The sequence below is a fragment of the Lontra canadensis genome, unplaced genomic scaffold (assembly GCF_010015895.1).
Source record: "Lontra canadensis isolate GAN:19392208 unplaced genomic scaffold, GSC_riverotter_1.0 scaffold7, whole genome shotgun sequence".
Taxonomy (NCBI): domain Eukaryota; kingdom Metazoa; phylum Chordata; class Mammalia; order Carnivora; family Mustelidae; genus Lontra; species Lontra canadensis.
The window spans coordinates 10,597,186-10,624,905 of NW_022631001.1; the positions used below are offsets into that span (position 1 = coordinate 10,597,186).

The 27,720-nt window shown below is 38.2% G+C and overlaps 1 protein-coding gene across 3 annotated transcripts in view; it reads right to left on the minus strand.

The window, feature by feature from the left end:
* The window catches only part of LOC116864964 (glutamate carboxypeptidase 2), a 59,016-nt gene extending 31,685 nt beyond the window's left edge, over window positions 1-27,331 (minus strand). For 2 of the 3 annotated variants that reach the window (XM_032852838.1, XM_032852836.1), the window contains exons 1-7: window positions 27,114-27,267; window positions 25,034-25,142; window positions 19,529-19,715; window positions 12,087-12,188; window positions 4,207-4,332; window positions 3,181-3,367; window positions 423-516 (exon numbers count right to left, since the gene is read on the minus strand). In XM_032852838.1, the coding sequence (XP_032708729.1) occupies window positions 423-516; window positions 3,181-3,367; window positions 4,207-4,332; window positions 12,087-12,188; window positions 19,529-19,715; window positions 25,034-25,142; window positions 27,114-27,231 (923 nt within the window). In that variant the 5' untranslated portion in view covers window positions 27,232-27,267. Of the gene's footprint in view, window positions 1-422; window positions 517-3,180; window positions 3,368-4,206; window positions 4,333-12,086; window positions 12,189-19,528; window positions 19,716-25,033; window positions 25,143-27,113 lie in introns of all 3 variants that reach the window. The other variant, XM_032852837.1, reaches the window with a different exon arrangement.
* Between the last annotated feature and the right edge of the window lie 389 nt (window positions 27,332-27,720).

The window sequence follows — 27,720 nt, forward strand, 5'->3', positions numbered from 1 at the left end:
AAAGTCTCCCATGAGAGAGTCTCCCATGTGCCTCCCAGCGATAGGCCTGTTTTTAGTTGTCCCTGCTGCAACCAGTCACTGACTGGGAACACCTGTGGGAAGTGCGGCCTTGACCCAAACAGGGTGATGGATTTCAAAGCGCAGTAGCTAACACCACTGATCAATCATGCCCCTACAGTTGGAGAGCTGGAAGTCTCATTTTTATGACTGTCACACACTGGACACCACTCCATACCATAAATTCCAGGCTAGAACCACGATTCTTTAGCATGGTGACAAAATCATAGGTTCTACCATATCAGAGAATTTCGGCATTTCCGAATATTGAAGAAATAGTCAGATGTTGAATACTGTCGATAGTTGAAGATGGCCAATAAAGAGAAATATCTTAACAGCCACCTGTTTGCTGCTGACAAACTTACTCCAGGAGCTTCTGTGCATCATCGTACCCAACTGGATGGACAGGAATGCTAGGAAGACCAACAGCCTCTGTGATTTCACGTCTATAAGCATATTCTGAAAAAAGTGGAACACATCTTAGTAAAAATTCAGTCCCTTTCTTTTTTCTTTTTTCAAAGTCTTTTTTTTTTTTAATTATGTATTTATTTGACAGAGAGAGAGATTACAAATAGGCAGAGAGGGGTATAGGTCTGTGATTTAACAGTCTTGCATTCAACACAGCAGTATTCACCACAGCACATTCCCTCCCCAATGTCCATCACCCAGCCACCCCATCCCCCCACACCCCTCTCCTTCAGCAACCCACAGTTTGTTTCCTGAGATTGTCTCTTATGGTTTGCTTCCCTCTCTGGTTTCATCTTCTTTCATTTTTCTCTCCCTTCCCCTATGATCCTCTGCTTTGTTTCTTAAATTCCAAATATCAGTGAGATCATATGATAATTATCTTTCTCTGACTAACTTATTTCATTCAGCATAATACCCTCTAGTTCCATCCGAGTCTTTGCAAATGGCAGGATTTCATTTTTGATGGCTATATAATATTCCATTATATATATACACCACATCTTCTTCATCCATTCATCTGTCAATGGACATCTGGACTCTTTCCATAGATTGGCTATTGTGGTCATTGCTGCTATAAACATTGGGGTGCAGGTGCCCCTCTGCATCACTACATTTGTATGTTTGGGGTAAATACCCAGTAGTGCAATTGCTGGGTGTAGGGTAGCTCTATTTCCAACTTTTTGAGGAACTGCCATACTGTTTTTCAGAGTGGCTGCACCATTTTTCAGTCCCACCAACAAGGTAGGAGGGTTCTCCTTTCTTTGCATCCTCACCAACATGTCGTTTCCTGACTGGTTAATTTTAGCCATTCTGACTGGCGTGAGGTGGCATCTCACTGTGGCTTTGACTTATTTTATCCAAGATATACACCTTAGCTATTTTTAAACCACACAAACTCAGGGGTGCCTGGGTGGCTCAGTGGGTTAAGTATCTTTCGGCTCCAGTCATAATCCCAGGATCCTGGGATCAAGCCCCACTTGGGGTTCCCTGCTCAGTGGGGAGCCTGTTTCTCCCTCTGCTCCTGCTCAAGCTCTCTCTGGCGCTCTCTTTCTTTCTCATAAATAAATAAAATCTTAAAACACACACACACACACACACACACACACTCAGTGATCACAGATATTTGTAAACCTTATCAAGTAGCTGAGTACATTCAAAATAAAATGGCTCCCTTTGTTCATGACTGACAATTTTACAGGGAAGCACTTCAGCCCTACACAAGCATGAGTATCTGGAGCCAGGCTGCCGGAAGTGCTCACTTCTCGGTGTGATGATCTGGGCAGCTGCCCTCTTGTCTCCGTTTCCTTCTGTCAAGCACAGGTAGTAATATTACAAAGCTAATAGGTCTGTTAATACGTGTAAGAGCTGTCATTCAGGAAACACTCCTAGAAAGTTATTACTATGGTATTTATATAACAGATGCAATAAGCATTTTCTGGACTCTATACTTTATTTTTTTTTTAAGATTTTATTTATTTTTTGAGAAACAGAGTATGGGCAGGGAGAGGGGCTATGAGAGAAGGAGATAGAGAATCCTCAAGTAGACTCTGGGCTGAGTGTGGAGCCCGATGTGGGACTCAATGTCACAAACACGAAATCATGATCCAGGCTGGAATCAAGAGTCAGAGGCTTAACTGACTGAGCCACCCAGGCGCACCAGGACTCTATATTTTAAATGTGTCACTTTGGAGATTTATAGAACTTCTTTTCTGCTGTCCCTTATCCACAAATAGGAAATTCAAAAACGTAAAAACCATAAATTTGGAGGGATTACTTAGCATCAAACCTTGATCTGACAACAAACAAACAAAAAAACCTGATCTGATGCAAACTCATTTGACAGTGAAATCTAGTCTGAGCTGACATGTGGTTATTCATATTATTTATCCTTTATTACTTACCTCTGCTTATGAATATCCATACATTGTTGCAAAATATTTATATGCCTGCTTCCTGTATTCTATCCCAGCGTCTTGGGTGTCAGGCAGCATAGGGGATATGCCCCATAGTATTTTTAAATATCTGAAAATACCTGAGTACTAAAACCCATCAGGCCCAAAGTTTCTGAATAAGAGAGGGAGGGGCGCCTGGGTGGCTCAGTCGTTAAGTGTCTGCCTTCAGCTCAGGTCATGATCCCAGGGTCCTGGGATAGAGTCCCGCATCGGGCATCAGGCTCTCTTCTCGGCAGGAAGCCTGCTTCTTCCTCTTTCACTCTCCCTGCTGTGTTCCCTCTTTCACTGTCTCTCTCTCTGTCAAGTAAATAAATAAAATCTTAAAAAAAAATTAGAAAACAATAATAGGTAAGGGACCTAAGCCAATAATTTCCAGTTACTTCTTAGATGTAAAGAGAACTTAAAAAGTCATACTTCAGGGGCACCTGGGTGGCTCAGTGGGTTAAGCCGCTGCCTTCGGCTCAGGTCATGATCCCAGGGTCCTGGGATCAAGCCCCGCATCGGGCTCTCTGCTCAGCGGGGAGCCTGCTTCATCCTCTCTCTCTGCCTGCCTCTCTGCCTGCTTGTGATCTCTCTCTCTGTCAAATAAATAAATAAAATCTTCAAAAGAAAAAAAAAGTCATACTTCATCTGGAAACTCTTTAATAAAATCACTTAAAAATTTTTTTTAGTCTCCTGTGATGATTAAGGTCTGATCACTCACCATTTGCTGGGTAACCAGGTGTGAGAGGGTCCCCTGCACCATTAAGATTTAAGATATTTCCACGCTGGACACCACGTCCGGGCAGATTCCAACCATCTGGATAGGACTTCACCCCAGGAGCAAAGTAATCAGCAGGATCTGAATACAGAATGACTCCTTTGGCCCCTGCCAGCTGGGCATTTTTAACCTGGAAAACACAATGTCTCTCTTATTTCAGGTTGGTTGTTCCAAGATTTGATAATATCATTTTTTTTGAAATTACAGTTAAATGAATAGCTAAACTTTTTTTCAATTTTTATCATCAGACCTACAACAAAGGGCATCTCACAGAGGACTGGCTTTTGCGTTTTCCTACTTCAGGTTCTAAAATTGAGTTTCTAAGAAAAAAAATAAAATAATAAAATGGGCTTCTAGGGATGGATCATCCCTTAGAGCTGTAGCTTTAGGAAATGTCCATAATAGTGATAGCAAGTACTTGCTATTTTTTTCACTAGTCTGGAAGCACAAGAAGAAAGCTGACTCTACAAGCCAGATTTCTATAACTTATGACCAGAAGGGAATATTTTTGAAATTTAATGTCTCGCACAAAAGAGGAAAAAAATGAACAGACCAAATGATAGTAATTTTTTTAAACTGCTATGTAGAATTTGGTTTCTCTGATTACCTATAATAAAAATTCACATTAAAATTGAATTTAGTAAGTATTTTCAAAGATAATATTAAAAACAAATATACTGATGGCAACAACAAATACAGTGAATGCTTCTATGTAGACCACAGATAAAATGTGCAGGTTTGGAAAAATCTGCTTTGTTCTCCTTGAACTTCTACACTGGTTCAAACTCCAATGACCCAATTTAAAACCCCTGTCTATAAGCTAGTAAATGTGTCCTCCCCATAATGTGGCTGTATTAAAAAATATGAAAGGATCATGATCCTCAGAAAGTTTTAAGGATACATTTCTATACAGGTAAGATACAATATATTTTTTTATATTAGGGGTAAAGAAAAAAAAATGATTTTTACCTTATTTCCTCTGAAAATTTTTCCATATCTGGCAATCACAATCTTCCCAGAGCAATTGATTTTCAGGTCCCTCTCTAGTTTAAAGAAGTCTTCAGTCTGTGCATAGTTAACATACACGAGATCACCCTGTTGAGATCAGGAATGATTTAGTACAAGTACGATTTAATCTGAAGAGGTTTCTCTACATGAGGACTATTTCACATCTTTGAATGAGGGAAGAGGTAAGAGCAGGCAGGAGAAAAGGAGAAAAGCACAAACCTCATGTAAGAGATTCAAAGGAGAAATGGACTTGAATTAAGACAAGTGGCTGAGTTAGAGATGTATGAATTTAACAGTAAGCTTGGTCTATATGTCTTCTCTAGAGCGGCTATAACACTATAGAAGTGTTCCCTCCAAAATGTACATGAATATACACGTTGCTGCATGCAGTCTGGAGGGGTCCAGGCACACTAGGTCAAGAAACCCTTGAGGAGGGGTGCCTGGGTGGTTCAGTGGGTTAAAGCCTCTGCCTTTGGCTCAAGTCATGATCTCAGGTCCTGGGATCAACCCCCGCATCAGGCTCTCTGTTCAGCAGGGAGCCTGCTTCCTCCTCTGTCTCTGTCTGCCTCTCTGCCTACTTGTGATCTCTTTCTATCAAATAAATAAATAAAGCCTTTAAAAAAAAAAACAAAACCCTTGAGGACAGCTTCATTCTTAAAGTATATTCACAACTAGTAGCCTAATGAGTCTCCACTACCACCCATAAGGAAGAAAACTGCTTTAGGAGTCTGGTTTCATATCATTAGTGTGACCTCATGCAAGTCTTAATAACATCTCTGAATCTCAGTATTCTCATTTGCAAAACGACCTGTTAGATGAGACCAGGATTCTTCATTTTTTTCTCATCTACTCCCTACATTAATTTTGAAAAACAACAATAGCCCCTCATATATTTACTTAACATCTAAAATTGTTTATCACACCTTTAAGTAGCTACAACAAATGCAATTGCCAGTATACTGTAACTCTTAATATTGTGAGAAGCAATTTTACATCACTTTTTATATGTATCCAAAGAAATATACACACTATACTGATTTTCTATTCAACATCATCCATTTGAAAAGGAAGACACTTTTCAGTCAGAATTTTATCACCTCTTTTCTCCTCGAACTTCTGTCTTATTCCCCTTTCCCCAAAGAGTTTTACTTTAAGGTAAAATATATTTGTGCTGGACACTGAGATGTGCTGCCCAGATTCCCCTTCGATGAAGACCTTTTGGCTCCGCCGCAAGGAAGGCTCTCTGCAAACAGCCTTCAGTTCTCAGGTCTCTTCAGGAATTGCCTCAGCTACAGACAACAGCCCTGCTCAAAGTCATGCCCCTTCTTGGGGTGTCACAGTCTATGACTGGTCAGTGGGAAGTATAAAGCGTTGGACATTTTAGTCCAACCCAGGACATTTCTGAAGCACTCTTTTGACTCCAGAAATGCCCTCAGGCCAGCCTACGCTGTCCCTGAGCTGCCTTTGACGTTCACAGCTCCCTCTGCTCAAACCAGCTTCTCTTCCCTCCCCTGACACAATTATTGATCCCAAGAGAATACCTCTTAATTAACGTCTAGGATGCTACATTTCATTTCAGTTTCTGTGACCTAGAATCTAGGAATGCCTGGAAGTCTTTTCTTGATCACTACCAAACTTCCCTTGATTAAGAATATACATGTATGTGTGTCTGTGTGTGTATGCACATTTTAAAAATGTCTTATAATAGGATGTGTGCACTAAGAAAATTCTTTAGGAGTAAGCTAATTATTAGCAGTATCAGATTGAGTCCAACAACATTACAAATTTGTGTAAATTATACCCAACCATAAAATTTTACTTGAAATATATTTCTTAATGCTAGTAGATATTAAAACATCAGGTCACTGGATGAAAAAATTGTTGTTAGAATGAGACAGGACTCCACATTAGTTCTATTCACATTTCTTGTTTTTAGACTTAATTTCTGAGAAACCTTAAGATGGGAGTAAAAGAAGTTCTATTGCAGAATTCTAAGTTATTTAAACTCCTTCCAAGTTACAATGCCCAAATCACACACCGATCTATTATCCAAGTTAATTCTAATGATGTCAGCTAGACGCTCAACTAGGCTCATTTAATTTTATTCAATTGCAAACCATATGACTTGCCAAATCTCTTGTTACCAGCTATGAGAATCTTTCACTATTGTCTCTTTGTTCAGAACCTCAGAAATTTTTATGACTCGGAGATATGCTTCATATTGTTTTAGGATGGGTGACAGATATCTTTCATTTGTAAAAATAAGATAAAAGTGAGTATAAATAAGAAAGTGGGAACAAAGTACCAGCAGGACCTGACCATCGGCTAGTTCTCAATCCAATGTCACTGTACCCTGAGAAATCGGTGGTAGACACCATTCTCTTTAAAATGATCTGTCTGCCTTGGGAAAGTCTTCACACATCCTAGTTTAAAGTCGCTGGGCTGGACAATTTCTCATATCTCATATCCTTATTTTTATCATTTCCCAATTCAGCTACATTTCTCCTAGAATGTGCACAGGAAATGTACAACAGATACTAACAAAAAATTGTTTCCAAGCTAATTCTAGGATTCATTTGACAAACATGTTGAAAATATATCGTTTCGATTCCAGCAATGTTCTATGAACTAAAGATACAGCATGTCCCTGTCCTTGGAGGAACTTACATTCAAGTGAAATGCAGAAAGATAAGATAATAATAAAAATAATAACTAACAGGTAAATTACATAGTATATTAAAAAGTGGTAAGTGCTGTAGAAAATTATTTCAAAGTTTAAATAGAATCTAGTACTTGGGTGCATGCAATTTTAAACCAGAAGAGGAAAATCTACTGAGAAGGTGACATTTGAATCTTTGCTTCAGTAAAGGGGTTACTTTTAGTTCTTATATTTCTTCCTCAGACAATGCAATATTAATGCACTATTAATGGCCGTACTGTATGCCTCATTTATAATTGTTAGCCCTCTCTTGGAGCTCACTCTTAGTCTGTGAATATAGAATAATTAACCAATTTAATTTCAGTGAATTTTGTCTTAGTGTCAGTGTCCTACTTGAAATTTATCCCTATTTAATATTGCCAACTTTGGGGAGACTCCTTCCTTAAATGTCTGTAAGTGGCGGCTGTCTTTTGATAAATCTGCAATCCTCACAAAACAAATGAGGGATCGGAGGAGACATTAGTTTAAAAACGACAGTCCACTGTGAAAATGAAAACGAGTGATAGATATGTCCTCTGGGCAGTTCACAAATGCAAGCTGTCACCGTAGGTAAGAAAAAGGCTTTGTTTTCAGACAATGACCTTCTTGTAAAGTTTACACTGTACCATTGTTCTATGACTGGGAATAAATACAATCTTGCACTGCTAGCCTAGAATTTTCCATTTCTTGCAAGCTTCCATCTTCCTGCTCTTGTTAATTGAAACAGTACCGGGAGGCAAGGCCTTTGGCTCCCAAAACATGGTTCTTAGCCCTCAGAATCCATGTCACCTGGGGCCTCATTGGAAATGAACAATGAAGACCTATCCAAACTCAAGGGCGTGGGAATTAGAAGTGTTTTATAAGCCTTCCAGTCTATCATGGTACGTGTTTGACATTTGAGAACTGCTAGATTAGATTATATTTTTATTTTATTTTAGTTTTAGTTTTTTAGAAATATTTTATTTATTTATTTGTCAGAGACAGAGAAAGATCAAGAATGTGTACAAGCCAGGAGAGCAGCAGGCCGAGGGAGAGGCAGGCTCCTAGCAGAGCAAGAAGCCCGATGCAGGACCCTGGGATCATGACCTGAGCTGAAGGCAGACACTCACCTGACTGAGCCACCCAGGCGCCCTACAGTGAAACATTTTAAGCACAGACATATATAACTTAAAAAAGAATTAGCATTGCACTGGCTAAGTATAGGTGATCCAGTAAAGCCCATCAGCCAGCAAACTCATCTACTATTTGAACACAAACAAGAAACACAGAATCACAGACTCTTCCTATTAATCTAGTAGAGCTTAGGTCTACTTGAAAGAAATGAGTTAATAATCTCTATGACTCTTACGAATAAAATAATTCTGTCGAAGTCCAAAAATTACTTGCGATTTCAACCAATTATACATTAAACCCACAAACAAATATGGGAATAATTTTCTCCCTATAGCATTCTGCCTTCTCATCTAGAAACATAATTTTTTATACATAATATTTTCACTGCTCAATAAATTTTACAGTGCTCTTTAACTACTTCATACTCACTGAAGACTTTTAAAGTGTATTTAACATTTTATGGCTCTTTTAAATTAAGTTTTTTTTTGTTATATTTCCTGTTACTATACACTACTTGTCCATGTACACTTAACTCTAATCTGATAATATTAATGCTATTTTTAAATAATGATGTATTAGTATTTTTTGTATATTCTGATTATACAGATATATCACTGTAAATAATGAATAAAGAAGACCCAAAGTATAAAAACATAAGGAGAACAATTGGGCAATAATAAAATTAAAGATATCTTTTCAACATTGTCATATGTAATTGGATCTAGCCCAGAATCTGCCCCTTAGTAGTCTGTAGCATTGCCATTTAACTTCTTTAAAACTAATTTTATCGTCTGTAAAGTGCACTAATAATACCTGTGTTATCTCAGTGACAGACGAGTTGTATATGTCAATACCTGGAAGGATTAAATTAGTTTTACTCATTCATTCATTTAATCATTCATCCATGCAATAAACATTGACTGAATACAAAAAAAAAAAAAAAAGATATCTTTTCAATAAAGGGCAACTTGGGGTGCCTGATTGGCTCAGTCAGGTAAGCGTCTGCCTTTGGCTCAGGTTATGATCCCAGGGTCCTGGGGTCCAGCCCAGCATCAGGCTTCCTGCTCAGGAGGAAGGCTGCTTTTCCCTCTCTCACTCCCTCTGCTTGTGTTCCCTCTCTCGCTGTCTCTCTCTGTCAATTAAATAAATAAAGTCTTAAAAAACAGAAAAATAAAAATAAATAAATAAATCAAAAATAAAGGACAGTTTAGATAACATGAACAAATGGATGGAAAATTAGAAAAAGGTTTTGTAATATTTAAACTGTAAGGACCTATTTTATATTTTTATATTTTAGCCAGAGGCTTCCATTGAGGTTAAACAATAACTTTGTTGTTTAACCCTTAAACTGTCCCTGCTCCCCTTCCCCCAGGGGACTTACTTAAAAACAAGTCCCGGAAACCAGCCTCAGGTAACAAAGCTCAAATACAAGGGTGGGTCAGGCCAGGTGGAGATCAGTGGGGGCATGTACTATCTCCTAGCTACCAAGGTGATAGGCTAGTTTCTATGGCTACTGTGGGGTGAATTGTAATTCAATTAGCCACCCATGTGTGTCCAGGCCCAACCACGTGGCCTTTGCTCTATAAAAGTTAATCTGGAAAGCAGGGAGGGGTCACCCTCTCTGTAAGAGGTGCCGCCCTGGCCGGCCAGTTTGATTCTTGATGCTTGGCACAAAATAAAGCTTTGCTTGACCTTCGCTCTGTATCAGTCTCGCTCCTTTAATCGCGGACCCATTATTGGGGCATAACAAAACCAATATGGAATAAATAACGAAAATTTTAAAGAAACCCTTAAATTTAATCAGAAAAAGGCTGGAAATTCAACAGGAAGAAGAGAAGGCTTTCTTAGTCATTGCACAGAATAAAACCAGAACAGCTAATAAATAAACACGTTTATAGATGAGCAACCTCACTTGTAATCAGAGAAATATCAAAAATCATAAAGTCGGAGAATTTCAAGTGTTGATGAAAATATATGTGGAAACACGAATACTCATTTAGTGTCAGTGGAAGCAATTAACTGCTACTGTCTGGACACTGTGAAATTAAGTATTCCTACAAAACAGCAATCCCACAGTGGGTTTACTGTAAACGGAGAAACCCTTGCAAGCCCAGACAGGGACACCTATGAGGATATTCCCGGCAACGCTGTGCTGATGAGGGTTTCGGAGTAAAGCAGCGCTGTCCTCAAAGAGAATGGGTAAGTTACATGTGGTGTGCATGTAACATAGAATGATAGGCAACAGTAAAAAGTAATTAACTACCCTGACATAAAGCGACACAGAGTTTTTTAAAGGCCATTGATTGAAAAGAGTAAGAGAACAAGCAAGACCTAAAGTTTCATGCTATTTACATAAACTTAAAATACGTTAAACACAAAATAAGGCCATATGTTTTCATATGAGCCTGGGTGGCTCAGTCAGTTAAGTGTCTGACTCTTGATTTTGGCTCAGATCATGATCTCAGTTTTGTGAGACTGGAGCTTGCCTAAGATTCTCTCTCTCCCTCTCCCTCTCCACACCCCGCACGGCCTGCTCTCTTCCTCTAAAGAAAAACAAAAAAAAGAATATATGCTGCAAAGGACACAAATAACATCGGGCAGGTGGAGAGGAAGGAGACTGAGAGTGAGAATGAGAGATGAAAAGAAAAGAAATTAAATTAAGGTTCATACATGGGCCCATCATGGTAAGGCACCTTAAGCTTGGAATAAGTCTAAGTGACCTCAGTACACCTGAGATCTAAAATATATATTTTCACTTCCAAAAATATCTCTTCACTTCCAAATGTTATATTTCTCATTTCCTATCTCATGTCAACTATGAAATAATTATGATTGCGAGCATTCTATTTATGTGCTAAATATTAGAAAAAATTTTCTAATATTATACCATTAAGAAGCAAATTATTCATGTGAAGTAAATTTCATACAACCAATGGAAAATACTCTTTCATTCTAAGTTTGCAAGAGTTTTTAAATTATAAGTTAATAAATCCAATAAATTTGAAAATAAAAAATAATATTTTCTCTCTTACTTATTAAAAAATATGGCACTGCCTGGTATTAAATCATCTTTATGTTCTTGCAATAAATCCTAATTGACTAATAAAAGCCCTCCATTAAGTGATACTTCAATATACCCAACTGTCAATTAGCAATTTCTTTTGACTATATCCCGGGCAGTTTAACCCAATATATTCAAAATTGAATTTACTTACTGTCAAATATTATAATAGGAGAGACAACTTTTAAAAAGATAGTAATAAATTACATTGAATGCTTTCAATTTAGCTTTCTTATAAAAAACAAATGTACCTCACAGGAATCTGGGGGTTGACTACAGAATTTCAGGATAGTTATGCACACTGCTTTACTGAGTAGACCACACAGAATTTTCTAGAATGGACATTCATGCTCTTCATTTGAAAATGGCAACAATACTATTATTCAAGTTCTTTAAAAACTAATCAGTGTTATGTAACAGTAGTAATTAAGGCAGTGTTTTCATACAATGGAAATTACTTAGCAATAAAAAAGAATGAATTAAAAGCTAAAACACGTGAATCTCATAGACTAATTTAGTGAAAGAAACTGGACACAAATGATTACATGCTGTATGATTCCATCGATATGGATTTTAAAATAGGCAAAACTAATCAATGTGACAAAACAATTAGAATGACTGCCTGGCAGGGAGTCAGGGGTGTGATACTGACTGAGAAAGGGCATAAAGTTACTTTCTGAAGTGATGGTAATACAGTGTATGTTAAGGGGTTTGGATTACACAGGTACATGCATTTGTCAAAAGTCAGTAAATGTACGTTTTGGATTTCTGCATCTCACTGCAGTAGATTTTACCTTTACAAACTGTCAACAAAGCAATAAATGGTGCTTTTTCTTATTAAGAAATTCTAATGTCCTATGAAAAGGGGGTAAATTTGAATTATGTCAAAATCTCCTTATCACTCTTTGTTTCCTGCATGTATGAGGGGGTTCTGTCTGTTATTTGTATATTATTGTATTGCATTGTTACCTCTGGCATCCCCTGGGGAGAGAAGGCATTAAAAGGTGGCACAACATCTGAAACATTTTCATATCCTGGAGGAAGTGGTTCAAACAATGACGAGTTGAAAATCTGGAAAAGTAAAAATAAACTAGTTGAAACTAAGTCAGGTAAAGTTTGATTACTACAAACAAACAAGGAAAAATGTACTTTATCGTTGCTGCCAATAAAGGGTTTTGTATTTTGTATTTTGAAAATACATATCAAATCCCTAGCACTGTGCTAGAAGAATAAACTACAGACCCATAGAGCATCTACAGAGCACCAGGTTTGACTTAGGAGGGAAATTTTAACACCCAAATAAAAAGTAGCATTATACTGTAATCTTAAACCCTTATAACATTGCTAAGATAATTATTTAGCAACAAATTAAATACCAAATTCGCTTCAATAAAAAAACTTACATTTGGGGGTGGAATCCATATCTAATAGTATCTAGATACACTGAACAACATTCACACTGAAAAGAACTAAAGATGCTGAACTATATATAAAATAGTATCTTTTTAAGTGTATCATTAAATTGGAAGGAAAAAAAAGTAAGGAACCTCAGAAGCCAGAAAAATGGGGTGTGAAAGCAGGAATCTCAAGAGATTGCACTAAAGCCTGCCTTTGCCTTCGTTGAACCCATGAGAGCCAAAACAGAAATTCTGAGATGGTCCAGATAATGGAGTATAATAAGATACCACTGCATAAAGCTGGGTTGCCAAAGAACATCCTTTAGGGGTGTTAAGGATAGTACATATGAGGGCTTGTAAACTGAAGAGAGGGGCGCCTGGGTGGTGCAGTTGGTTGGGCATCTGATTCTTGGTTTCAGCTCAGCTGGTGGTCTCAGGGTTGTGAGATTGGGCCGCACGTTGGCTTCTGCACTCAGCATGGAGTCTGCATGGGATTCTCTCTCCCTACGCGCCCCCCCTCTAAAAATCAGTCAATCAATCTTTCTAAAAAAGAGATAGAAGAAAATAGAAAGGATGTAGAGGAGCTAAATTTGAATATATAATGATAAAGAATTTTCCAAACTGACAAAATTATGAACTCTTAAGAGTCAGATGGTCCAGTGAATCCTGGCCAAGCTAATAAAAAACTAATCTACCTCCAGACCGGTCACAGTAAAATTATGATATTCAATATACTACTTAATGTTCAAAGTTACAAAAGAGAGATTATACAAGAAACCCAAACAGAATAATAGACTGCCACTCACTTCTCAACAACATTAATGGATACCATAAAGCTGTCAAATATTCTCTCCATGTGTGAAGGGACAGTAACTGCCAAACTACAAATCTAGGTCCCACAAAAATATCCTTCCTTTGGAAAATGAAATGGGGATGCCTGGGTGGCTCAGTCGATTAAGCATCTGACTCCTGATTTCAGATTGGGTCATGATCTCAGGGTGGTGGCATTGAGCCCCATGCTGGACTGCAAGCTGGGTGTGGACCCTGCTTAAGATTCTCTCTCTTCTTCCCTTTGTCCCTCCCCTCCTCCCCTCCAAAAGACTTAAAAAAAGGAAATGAAAGACACATTTCCTACCAAAAATTAACAGCTTGGAGCCAAACTTTAAAAAAGTCTCTAAAGGATATCATTGAACAAAACAAATAAAGCCTCTGAAAGAAGCTCTAAGATGATTCAAGAAAGACTGATAAGGAAGGTATCCTGATTATGTGGGAAAAATGAATAAATATGTACTGTACATAATAATGAAAACAAGAATTATTCAAGTTGACAAGAAAAGACTGAATCAGAATTATGGGCATAAACTGATAGGGTATGACCAAAGTGAAAGTATTCTAAGATGTCTGTATTGTAGAAACAATGACTGAGCCCCATACATACTTTAAGGTTTTGCTGAGTCATTTTGACCTTGGTAAACGTTCAAGTATAGCTTCTCTGGGAGCCCAGGAGCAGAGCCCACAAACATAAGAAGTTGAAAACTTCCTTTCTTTTATCACAACCAGGAGTTGATCTGGGGGATATTTATTTCTATTTCTTTCTTTCTTTTTTTTTTTTTTTAATTTTATTTATTTATTTGACAGACAGAGATCACAAGTAGGCAGAGAGGCAGGCAGAGAGAGAGAGAGAGGAAGGAAAGCAGGCTCCCTGCTGAGCAGAGTCCCTTGCGGCTTGTCCCAGGACCCTGGGATCACGACCTGAGCCCAAGGCAGAGGCTTTAACCCACTGAGCCATGAAGGTGCCCCTCTATTTCTTTAAATAACATGCTGTGTTTCAGATTTAGGCATTAGCTATGGACATTGTGACAGTTCAGCTGTTTTTGTCCCTCTGTCCCACCTGTGAATGCTTTTGTATTATCACCATCTCCCAATGTAATTTAATTATTGTGACTATTCAGAGCTGAGTTCTGTGGTAAACTGTAAACTTTTACTCTCCTGCCAACACACACAAGTTCCTCTTTCCACTGGCAACAAATACGACTAGTGTTCTATAGATGCTACCAGAAATATTTCAAATATATACACACACATTATCTTATCTTTGTTCATGTAGAGATAACACATGATATAGGTTGAACTGTACACTGCCTTTTTTTGTCATAAAAGGTAAACAGAAATTTGTAAACTAAATTGTTTTAGTTACATTCAGAATACATAATTTGAGGCTAATATTAGTGAATTCTGGAAAGTGAGCAATGCTTTCTGGTATATAGTCTACCTTTGATAAAGTACCTCCAAAAAAGTTGTTTCCTTGACCTTACAAATTTCTCCTACTTGTTAGAATAACTTATAAACTTGCTCTAAAATCTCCTCGTACAGAGAAGCTGTAAAATCGAAGATTACCATATCGGCAAATTGAGTGAGACCAACTTGAGTACTCCCTTGGCTGAAAGACGTGCTGATGCAAGGACTTTGTTTCTAGATGGATTTGTATTGTACTTTATTACAGTTTCTTTTATAATCTTTCTCAATGATTCAGATGAGTTTCATACCCTATGTGGGTCACAGAAGAATTACGGGCTATATGGAGGATGTGCGGATTTTTGGAGCGTAGCGGTTGCTACAGTTTCATGTTAGGATCTGTGTGCCTCAGGAAAGGTAGATATTTGGTGCTCTTGTTGGGATAACATAATGTCAGGTTCACTCCCAGTCTCCCATCACTGTTCGTACCCATGCCTAGGACCAGGGCCGTGTAACCATGTTGAAATGTAGTGATAGATAATCCAAACTCGAAGGGAATTTTTTTAATGTCTCACAATTAATTTTGATAGTTGCTATGACCTTTATCAGGTGATGTAAATTAACTTCCTTTCCAAGTTCACTAAGCGTTTTTATCATGAATTCAAGTTCCATTTGTTCAACGCTTTTTTGGGAGGGGGTTTGAGATAAGTATGTAACTTTTCTTTTTCATAATGATAATTATATTACTTATATGTATATATTACACATTTGTCCTGTATTTTTGCAATTTGCTTGTTGGGTTATCATTTCTAGATTATACTTGCCTTATGAAATGAGTGCAGTTTTTAACATTCTTTGAAGTAGGTTGTATTATATTTAAATGATCTTTTAATCTTTCAAACTTAAAGGAAAACCACTTGGTCTTGATGCCCTGTGTTGTGGGAGTTTTTGAAGAACTGATTTAATTTATTTGAAGTTATTTGGATTTTTAATAATGCATTCTTGTGTCAATTTTCATTTTTTTTCCATTTCATCTCAGCTATGAATTACTGGCACACATCTTCCTAGCATTATCTTTTCTTATCTGTGTGGCATCTCTAGAGATGCCTCTTTTTTCACTCCTTATTTATTTAGGTTTATTTATGCTTTCCTTATATTTTTCCTTATTTATCTTTGTCCTTTAGGGGACAAAAGGGATTATTTGGGTGGATTACCTCATCAGTGCTAACCGGGTAATTCCAGATTGACCAGTTAAAGGTCACATTCCTGGGAGAGGCTGAAACTGCATTAGGTTGGATATTAAGTCTTGGTTTGCTGAGTGGGGCTCAGGACAAGTAACTCCATTTGGGGCCTGTTGTAACTTTTCCTCCAACAGATAAAAAAGAAATTTAGAATTGTTGGTGAAATGAAACACTTAGGTAGTAACCCTCTTTCTCTCTCTTTTTTTTTTTTTTAAGATTTTATTTATTTATTTGACAGACCACAAGTAGGCAGAGAGACAGGCAGAGAGAAAAGGAAGCAGGCTCCCCGCTGAGCAGAGAGCCCGATGCGGGGCTTGATCCCAGGACCCTGAGATCATGACCTAAGCCGAAGGCAGAGGCTTAAACCACTGACCCACCCAGGCTCCCCCCGTCTTTCTCTCTTAATAAGGTTTTTGACTTTGCCCTAAAACTTACTTTATAAGATAAAACCATTTTTAAAGTCAATATCTACTTGGTGTTTCTTTTTCAGTTTTGTTTCTTTCAAACTCGTGATGTTATGTTCAAGTCACTCCTTATAAAATAGTACATAGCTGATTTTACTTAGTCTGACACGCTATGTTTTTAATCAGATTTTTTCCTTTAAATATATTTTCTAATTACTGATACACAGCATTTAAGTCACTTTTACTCTCCTATTATGTGATTTTTACTCTTCCTCCCCCCCCACCCAATGATCCTTTTTCTTACGTGGAAATCGTGTATCCTGGGCTGCTGTCTTAACTTGGGTTCAAATAAAACTCTTTTGCCATTCCTTTACAATTTAAAAGGTTTGTTCATTTTGTGTCAAAAGTTGAATAGTGCTTGCTTCAGGAAAGGGAGAATTAGGGAGGAAACAAGGCACTTTGGAGAAGTATGTGATTCTTTATGTTCAGATGTACTTTGAATTAAAATAAAAAAGGAAAATGAACTAATGATATAGCTTTATAGGAACTAATGATAGGAAGCTTTAGACAGTGCGATATTGTGATTTATAATAAATGTATATTTGATCTTCATCCTTGTCTGGCACTGAGCTCCTAAAACCTCCTAAAAGAAATTTCCTAAAGAAAGCAACAAAGCTGTCTATTGTTATGTTAACGACTTAACTTTTGGATACCTCTTAAGGATGAGAGCAGGTAGCCAGGAGAACCAATTTAGTGATTACAGGGTTGGAACTTTTCAGTCCCACTGCAAAACTCCCAACCAGGAGGAGAGATGGAGCTGGAAGTTGAATCAATCACCAATAGTCAAAATTTAATCATCACACCTATGTAATGAAGCCTCCATAAAAACCCAAAGGACAGGGTTAAGAGATTCTGGGTTGGTGAACACATGGAGATGTCCAGGGACTGGGGCTCCTAGAGAGGACCTGGAAGCTCTCTGCTCTTTCCCACATACTTTGCCCTATGCATCCTTCATCTGGTATTGATTCGTATCATTTACCATCCTTTTAATAAATCAGTAATCTGAATGTAAAATATTTTTGCAAATGTTAATTTACTCTAGCAAATTAATCAAACCTGAGGAGGGGATCATAGGAACCTCTGATTTCTGCCCATCTGTCAGAAGTACTGTTAACAACCTGGGCTTTCAACTGGCATCCTGTGTTGAATGGGGTCACTGGAACCTCCAGTCTATAGCTGGTAAGTCAGAAACACAGGCAGGGCTTGCAACTGGTATCTGAATGGGTTGGGGAGGGGGCAGTCTTATGAGACTGAACTCTTACCTATGGAATCTGACTATCACCACATAAATAGCGTCAGAATTGAGTTGAATTATAGGGCACCCAACTGGTATCTGAGAATTGCTTGTTGTGTGTGTAGGGAAAACACTCCCCATCCCAACAGAAATTGGACAAGGAAGCCAAAAGAGACAGCTAATGCCATTCCAGAAAATCTCCAGAATGACATTTCTACATGATACCTTTATATTATGTGACAAGGTTGAAGAATTTAATAAATGCCAATAATGGCCAAACAATGAAATGGAATAATAAAAGCAAAGTCACAGTCAAAACTGGGAGGTGAAAGAAGGAAAAAAGAAGTGCAAGTTTATTTTCCTCATTGTATATAGGTCATCCCCAAATCTGACAGATCAAGAGAAAAAAAAAATATATATATATATATACACACACATATATGTATATTTATTTAACATTATCTATCTCTTATTTCATCATTAAATAACTTTCCTAAACATACTTTTATACACTGCTTAGTACTTAATTATATAGCTATCTCCCCACTTATTTAACAAATGTTATGGGATCATATGTGGTATACTGATATTCCATATAACTTTTTTTTAAATACTTTTTAAATTTTGAGAGAGTTTAATATTTTAAAAAGATAAAGTATTAACTACAATAATTTAAATAGTAGTTAATATGGAAAGTTTTAAATCATATTAGGAAATTTAGCATGGGATTACATCACTGACAGGAAAATGTAACAGCGTATTTGCCATTGAAAGACTGATTCATTAGTCGATAGAAGGTGATCGACATATTAGGAAAAAATTTTTTAAATTTATATATATTTAAATCACATGACATTTTCAGGTCACTGATCAACCTGGACATATTTGAAGCTATATACAATTGAGAAGGCCCAACTAACAAAAGGACAGAAGGAAACTATCTAGATTGAAAGGGGCTATTTCAGTTAAGATACAATAGCTCTAAAACTAAGGTATGATAAACAGGGTTAAGCAAAAGAGTTGAACTTTACCAGCTTTCATACTGAATACATATCATACTAAGAAATACCTCAATTACCTGTATTATCTTTTCTTCCTCGAGTATATACCCTAACTCACAAACAAGATTATAAATTCTTTAGATAATCATTCTTTTTTTTTTTTTTTTTTAAGATCTTATTTATTTGACAGAGAGAGATCGCAAGTAGGCAGAGAGGCAAGCAGAGAGAGAGAGAGAGAGGAGGAAGCAGGCTCCCTGCCAAGCAGAGAGCCCGATGCGGGACTCAATCCCAGGACCCTGAGATCATGACCTGAGCTGAAGGCAGAGGCTTAACCCACTGAGCCACCCAGACGCCCTTTAGATAATCATTCTATAGACATTCTCTCTAAACTCTCTTCTGCCTTCAAATGCCCACATCCAAGTTCTGGGCACAGAGCTGAACACATGATCCTATAAGTCATGTCACTGAGTACGAATAAAAAGGTGTCTTGAGTTTCCTCACACCCCCACACTTAGACAGTATCTTTTATAGTCTGAACCTATAAAAAATTGTGTCTATTTTATTTGCCCGGAAGTACTAATATATCATATTCTATATCAGCACACAGTACTAAAAAACAATATACAACTGTCATCAAGCATTAATTTTTCCAACATCACTCCAAATTCAAACATCATAGGAAAGGAATTGACAATGGCAATAAGATACTAAAGACAACATTCCCAAGTTTCAATAATATTGATTTCTATCAATACTTAGAGATGGTATGAAGGCATACTCTCATAAAAGCTGTTTAAAAATAAGAGAGATGAGGATAGTTTCTTATTTCTTTGTTTTACCTCATTTCCGTCTTCATCAATTATTGAGATGTAGTTGGGATGAGTCTTATTTGGATAGGACAACAGGACATCATAATGGGCCAACTCAACAGAATCCAGGCCAAACTCTTTCCACTGGGATTGAATTTGCTTTGCAAGCAGAAAGTTTTGTTCTGTTCCTGCTAAATGTGGCAGCCGTGTAAAATTACTGGAGAACAAAAATTCAAAGTGGTTAGAAATTAATGTTTAGTCAGCCTTTATCCCAAATGAACAACCAAGGAGGCAGATTGACATTTAAAAGGTGCTTTGAAATGTGATACGTTAAAAAAGCAAAGTGGTACTATTATCGCATCAAATAGATTATCAAAGCGTATTTTGAAGTTTTCATGCTCTAATTTGTACTTATTCAAGAGAAAAATTGGAGAAACTGATCTTTGTAGAAAATTGTTACGTGCAGTCCTGTGGGTGTCCCTATATAGTAGATGAGGAAAGTGTCCTCTTCTTTTCTTAAGACTCATACATCTTAGAACTTCCATGGAATTATTTGTTTCACTACGTGAAATAGATTTAGAAGGTAAAAAGATATTTTCATACAAAATGCCAAGGTGTGACATGCCAAGAATGATTGATAATTACATTTATTTTTAAATACTTCAAGTTATGGCCAAGTGAGAAACTTTTTGATTAGCAACCTTTATAAAGTATCTTCATTAAGGAATAATCTAAACATATTTTGAGAAGCTCAGACTGAATCTCTTGTACTCCATTGATTGTGCATAGTAATACACTTAAAAATCAATGATGATAATAAGCCTGACCAGGAATATCTCTAACGAATAAGTTATGCGGGCAGAATTTCAGCTACCAAAAATATTTTTATGAGTCTATTACTTTCCCATTTAATATATCTGGGTACTGATGCCTTTGTTGTTTAAATTTCTCTCTCTTCTGGAAATGTGTTGTTTCCCTAAAGATTCAGCTCATTGGTATTTTCATCTTAACCCACTTAAAGAAAAAAAGATCCACATGCCATCATGTATCATAAAAACATTTATTTCTAGATCTTCACACATTTCTGCTTCTGAATATGTAGGTTTTTTTTTTTTTTTCTAAAACCAACACATGTCTATCCTTATAGGGTTTTGTTTTTTTTTAAACTAACAAATAGGCAACATGACTATGATAATTCCATTTTCAAATGTTTACTTTTACTGTAAATTTATCTTAATTTTTGACTTGGAAAATCAACTGCCCAGAAGAATAACTCTCAATTTTTTAAAAAATGGAGTTCTTGGGATTATTTTTTATAATTCTATTAAAATAATTTAAACTGTATTTACAAAGATAGTATTAAAATCCTTATGCAAAAAATGTGTAAGGACTTAACATTATAGGGGTCAAAGGTGGGCTGCCCCAAGATGGGCCACTTTGGCATGAACATTATTCTGAGCTGAAGGTCATCAAAACCCTTACAGTCTCAAAAGAAACTTTTGCCACTCCCTTAACAACAGAAGACCCTAAATTGGTGATCCTTCTCAAAATAAGGGTTATTAGCAGAGATCAGTTTTATATGAGTGACCCATCTGTATGGCAGGGCAAATATCTAATTACCAAACATCTGATTTTCTTAACACCCTACAAAGTGCATTCCTTTGATATACCTCATTTTGTCCGTCTTTGGAATTCCCATGTCTATATGGATTCCCCACACATACACTATTAAATCTGATTTTCTCCCGTGAATCTCTCTTGTGTCAATTTAATTTAGTCCTTCTAGTAGGACCTTGAAGGAACAAGACATTCTTGCTCCCTTATATCAAAAGACACAAAATTTTGAATGTGTATTCACAAAAGGTAGTAACAAAAATAACACAATTCTAAGAGGCAGCTGAGCTGTCTTTGTATTTTCAATGTATACCTGCAGAGATAACAGAAAAAGAGCCAACACGTTGTTATTTTTTTTCTATATTATACAGATCACAAACTGTAACATAACTAAAGTAGATGCAGATTATGCATATTTCTTAAAGTTAGAGTGATCACTGTCCCTAAATGTAAGAAATAGGGCACCTGGCTGGCTCAGTTTGGTAGAGCACGTGCCTCTTGATCTCAGGGTTGTGAGTTTGAGCCCTCAGTTAGGGGTAGAGTTTACTTAAAAAAAAAAAAAAATTAAGAAAAAAGAACAGTTGCCAGTAGGGAGTCTTGAAACTGTTTTCCCTACCACCAAAAAAGAAAGGAAGGAAGGAAGGGAGCGAGAGAGGTAGGGAGAAACTGATTATCAGACCTGACTACTATGAGTGAAAATCCTCGTAACAGTTTTATAATTACCAATGAGGATACGACACTGTGCTACAATCAGGTCTGGAACCCACACATTTGGAGCAAAGCTGATCCTAATGAAGAGTAGGAAAAAAATTCATTTCCAATGATAAATAAACTGATAAAATCCTGTAAATGGTATAGTAGAGGTTTTGCAACTAACCTCTGTAATCCGGGCTAAATCTTCAGTTTCTCATCTATACCCGTGGAAAATATTGCTACCTCACTACTTTCCAAAGCTCTGTAGCTCAATTAGGTAACTTAAACTGCACCTCTTAATTTTTCTTGTTTTAATCAATTATGAAGTGTGTTGCACGTAATTTGTCGATTCTACTAAAATACCAAGTTTTCTTAAAAAATAATAATTTACAGATCATCCCAAATAGCCAACAACTTGTATTTAAAAATGGGCTCACATATCTCTGTCTGGCTAGAAAAGTGCCATGTATCATTACAATATCTCAATTAATAAAGAGACCTGTTAGTACTCCTGTTTTAATACATTGTGTCTGGTTTACAAATGATGGAAAGGGCTTACAGGACCTAGATGTCTGGAAGGCAGCTAGTAAAAGCACTCAAAGGCGTGTAACGGAAATTCTGAGCCCAGAGATCTAAAACAGTTTTCCAAAATAATCTTATTTTTAGGAACCTGGAAGAAGGGAAGGAAAATTTCCCTATAGAGGTGCAAAGTAGTGAACAGAGTTGAGAATTCAACCAGGTGTTTTCAAAACAGAAGGGAAACAGGACAACCCCGTATCTGAGGGAGGCTGGGATCCACCCAGCCACAACGGAGAGGCAGACCGCTTGGACGTAGAGAGGATCTTTACAGAGCAAAGGAGAGTAAGATGGCAGATCTGAGGCTTTACCAACCCCTGGCCTATTGGTAGAATTAGATTGAAAGCTCTCTGATGGCTGAATGGCAAATGGGAAATCTGGAGAGTCCAGAAAGTGTCCGATAATTCTGTGGTCCTTGTGATGTGGGAAACAAAACTAGAAGAAAAATTTACTAAATTTCCTTACTACCTAGAGCCCACTGATAATTCCTTGAAACAGGCAGAGTGACATTCCTCTAGGGACTCAGCTGCCTCAATGTTAATATTTTGCTAAGGGCAAAAGGCACTCCTAGCCTGAACCACCCTCCTGCCCCCAGCCAGGATCCTGTAAGTCTACTTTAATGTATAAAAATTCCTTTGGAAACTTCCTTTATCTCTAACCACCCCCCAAGATACATGTTGGCAATCATCCTCCAAGCATATGACTCACTGATATACATCTGAAGGGTCTCGTGACTAAGGTTTTATTAGATGGTAATAAATGACATTTTCCCAACAACAGCTAGCCCCCCTCAGGGTCCTGGAAATCTTGCTTCCCAATTGGTTTGAGACTTAACTATCCCTAACCCTCCCCCAACTTGAAAGTGTATAATGGGCCACTCCTTATGACCCTGGTGCAGCTCCTTCTACCCACAGGTCTTGTCCCTGTGCTTTAATAAAATCACCTTTTTGCACCAAAGACATCTCAAGAATTCTTTCTTGGCTGTCAGGTTCGAACCCTAACATCGTCTTTCCTACATCACTTGGAGGTATGAACTGGGTTCTCATAATTTCTTTCTTTTGTGCTAGTGGTAAAAATGCTTGAGCTCTCAACAGTTAGAGGGGTTTGGTTGGGGTCATGGAGAATAAGCAAGAAACGAACTGCTTTCATTTTACTCAGGGTCCAGAAAGATAAGTGAAGGCATTCATGTTTCTTCTCTACCGGTCAGTCCATGTCCCAGATTAGGAAAGGAAGCAGGGGGCAGTAGCTCTGTCTAAGAGTGAACATTGTATCTTGCCAGAACTCCACTTTTATTTTATCTATCAAACATAATTATAGCAAAATAACTCCAAGAGGCAGAGGAGGGGTTTCCACAAAATTTAAACTTCTGGGTCTCTCAGTTGAAGACCTTCCAAAGACCTGGAAGGTGCCCTAGCACATTTTTATTCACAGTTTTAATTCTATTGTAATAGGAAGCACCTGGGTAGCTCCGTTAAGTATCTGCCTTCAGCTCAGATCATGATCCTGGGGTCCTGGGATGGGGCCTGCATCCAGATCTCTGCTCACTGGGGAGCCTGCTTCTTCCTCTCCCTCTGCTGCTCCCCCTGCTTGTGTTGTCTCTCTCAAACAGATAAAGAAAATCTTAAAAAAAAAACTAAAAAAATAAAACAGACATCTGTATTTATATGATCATGTATGTGCACATCTATGCATTTTTGTGCATATATATGTGTGTGTATATAAACTGTCTTTTATATAAAATTATAATTTGTATTCACTAAGGAATCCTTCAATCAGTATCAGGAACTCCCAAGTATTTTACTTTGAAAAAGCTAAGTATTCTAATCAGTTACATACAATCATTCCACACAAGGGTTTTATTTTTAGTTGCTTTGCAAATACTCTTTAAAATTTACTCATTTACATCTTTTGCTCTACACTACAGACAGCTATTTCATAAACAGGGAGCTAGTTTTCAAGCCATGTTATGTATACACTCTCTAATTCATCCTTATCACAACGATATCATGGTCATCATTTTATAGATGTGGAAATGAGAGCGCTTAGGAAGGTTAAGTATTCACTTCAAGTGACCTTACTGTCAATGGGCAAAGATGGAATTTAAATTAAAAAATATCTGAGTCCAAAGGCCAAGTTTATTCTTTTGACTAAAATACAATGTCTTCTAAAACAAGAGTCAGCAAATTCTGTTCCGCTGACCGGATCCAGCCCACTTCCTTGTTTTTTTATGGTCTACAAGCTGAAAATGGTTATTACATTTTAAATAGCTTAAAAAAGAGAAGAATATTCTGTGACACATATGCCATTCAAATTTCAGTGCCCATAAATAATTAAATTATTGCAACTGCCACTCTCGTATGTTTACGTATTTTCTCTGGCCTCTTCTGTGCTATAGCAGAGCTGGGTAGTTGTGACAGAGATCCGTTGGCCTACAGGGGCTGGTCCTTTACAGACAGTTTAATGGCTTCTGCCCAAAATTTTCTCTAGTGATACAGTTTAACTAACAGTATAATCCTGTCTAGATGAATACGAAACAAGGTTTTCAACAAATAAAACTTTTTTTTAAAAAGTCAGTTCCTGTATATGAAATATTGAAAAATTTTCTGAACAGAATAACAAATTACCCATATAAGCTATCAAGTATATGCTTACTATAAGAACCTCTTGATGTTCTCAGCTTTCAATTCATCCAAAAATGCCTTCTTCACATTATGCTGTGGGACAATGTTAGTAGGTTCATTAGAGGATCTTATAAACCGACCTGTAAAATATATACAAAGATAGGATGAGACATGAGCTCACAAACAGGACCTATTTTCCCTTATTATTATATCTGTCATGCATGAAACACAAAGTATCAATGACCTCCAGTAGTAACTGAGATTCTCTTACGTTTAATTTCTCTTGCTCTTCCATTGGGGGAAAAAGGAATCACGGAAACATTTTTCAAATACAGATCAGTCACAACATATTTTTAAATTCAATTTCAACAACAGGTATTGCTGTGATTCTAAAAAAACAAAATATTTTCTAAGACAACTAAATTAAATGTTTCAACTAATGGGGATAAACAAGATCTCTTAAAGGTTATGGCAAAAAGGAGATCTACCTATTTTCTCCTGAAAGCTTCTATCCCAAATGACTGCTCCTCTGCTGACTCATAATGAGCATTTAGTAAATGCTGATAATGAATTAATGATGAATCTATTTCAAGTACATACATTATTGTTCTGCTTCAGAAACTAGAGCAAAATGTGTTGAGATTCTGTGTTTCCAGTTGAAGCAGCCTGAGACTTTGAAATTCAGAAAGCTAAAAGAAAACTACAATCTACCCAACGGCTCTGCACCATGCCCAGTGCACACACAGACCAGAGGGAACAGGTTGCCAGATCATGTCCAGCGGTTGGTTAGCTCTGGTAGCTGGCTTTTAATCTGGGGGAAATGAGGGATCTTTATAGGCTTTATTTAGAGAAATGATACAACCTGGGCATAAAAGAGTTAGCAAATACACCCATCCAGCTTTCGTGGAACTTTCCAGTTATTAACCATACACACACACACACACACACACACACACACATATATATATACACTTGCATACTGAAACAAAGGGGTGGAAGCAAATGGAAATACAGTTCCACCCCAACATAAAACAAAAGGACTTGGATTCGACTGGGATCAGGGAAAGGCACACTGAGGATGAAATGCTTTAATCCAGAGCTGAAAAATGAACAAAATGAAGAGGCGGGAGGCCTGTGGGGGAGAGGAAAGCAGAGAATCCTAGGAAAAAATGAACAATTAATAAAGAACTTGTTCTGTGTCATCCACTGGGCAGTGAATTCAGGACAGGGATGAACGACCTTATACTGGTCATGTGCGCCAGCGTCCAATTAGAAACATCCCCTCATCGAGAAGGAATAAAGTGCCAACACCCCAGCACCGTCCTGGGAGCTTTAAGTGCTGTTTCATTTACCATTCCGAATAAATTACAGAGATTTCCTCATCTTAAAAATGTGGAAACTGAGGCCAGGAGAGACAGTAAATTGTTCAGAGCCACAGAGAAGTAGCTGTGGCAAAATTAAAATCTAAGAGTCTGAGCTTTTCTGTGTTGTCCTTGGTTCTTTACGAAGTGGGGTTAAGTGTGCGAATCAGTGCACAGAGCAACGCAAAAGACCTACCGGTAAAGATCTGTTCAGGGCGCTGAAAAAATCATAGCCCGTTTCCAAACGTTCCTCTAATTCTCTGACTGCCAAGGACGAAAGAATGAGGAGAGAAAAGAGCCTCCGTGCAACAATGCCCTATGTATAACCACAGCATACAGGAAGCAGCCCAGGTGTCCGACGACTGAAGACCCCAAACAGGTGAGAGTCCTTTCCGGCAAAGCTCCCTGGGCGGCCTGGTTCAGCTCCCCCGCTCGTCCTAACACGCACCAGTTTCTCAAAGAGCTCGAGGGGGTGGCACCGGCTGAATGAAGTCCAGTTTCAGGGTCTCTGCGTTCCACTCCTTACCCCGGGTGACTGTCCTACCATAGCCTGTCCTGAACCCCACTGTGCCCCGTCTCCAGTGACCCCCAACTAATCCGTGGGGGCCCGGTCCCCACCTTCCCGCAAACCAAACCACGGTCCCCGGGGGAAACACGCTACAGGACCGCACTCGACAGCGGCCCGCGAGTCCCGGGAACCGCGCGCCCGCGGGGTAGGCGCCGGCGTGCGCGAGTCCAGCGCGCCCCTACCGAAGAGGAAGCCGACGATCAGGAGGCCGGCGGCCAGCACCAGCGCCCCAACGCACAGCCAGCGCGGGCGGCGCCAAGCGACAAAGGTCGAGTCGGCTTCGTGCAGGGGATTCCACATCTCGGCGCGCCCGGCGGCCCCCCGCCCCCGGGCTCCGCGCCTCTGCTGCGGCCCCTCTGCAGCGTGGCAGCGGGACCCAGGCGTCCTCCCACCCTGGCCGCGCTTATCCGCTACTGAGGGCTGGAAGGCGCTTCCGGCCCGGGACTCTAGTTTCTCCGCCCTAAAGTAGTTCTAGCTCACTGCGAACCAGTCAGCTTTGGGGGTTCTTAAAAGTGCAAACAATGGTCATTCAGCATCCTGAAGCTGTCCGATGGTGACTTCTGTACTTGTCTGTATGTCTGTGTACAGCAAATTAAAACCTTTCTTAAAAAAAAAAAAAAAAAGGAAAACATGATCTCACTTTGAGTTTCTTGAAGTATTTTCTGTGTGTGCATAGAAAAATGTCTGGGTAGGATTAGTACCGAAATGTTTACAGCATTTACCTGCGGAGGGTGGTATGGTGAAGGCTGGGAGAGGGGTGTAGAGGATTTTCTTGAACTTCTTACTTAA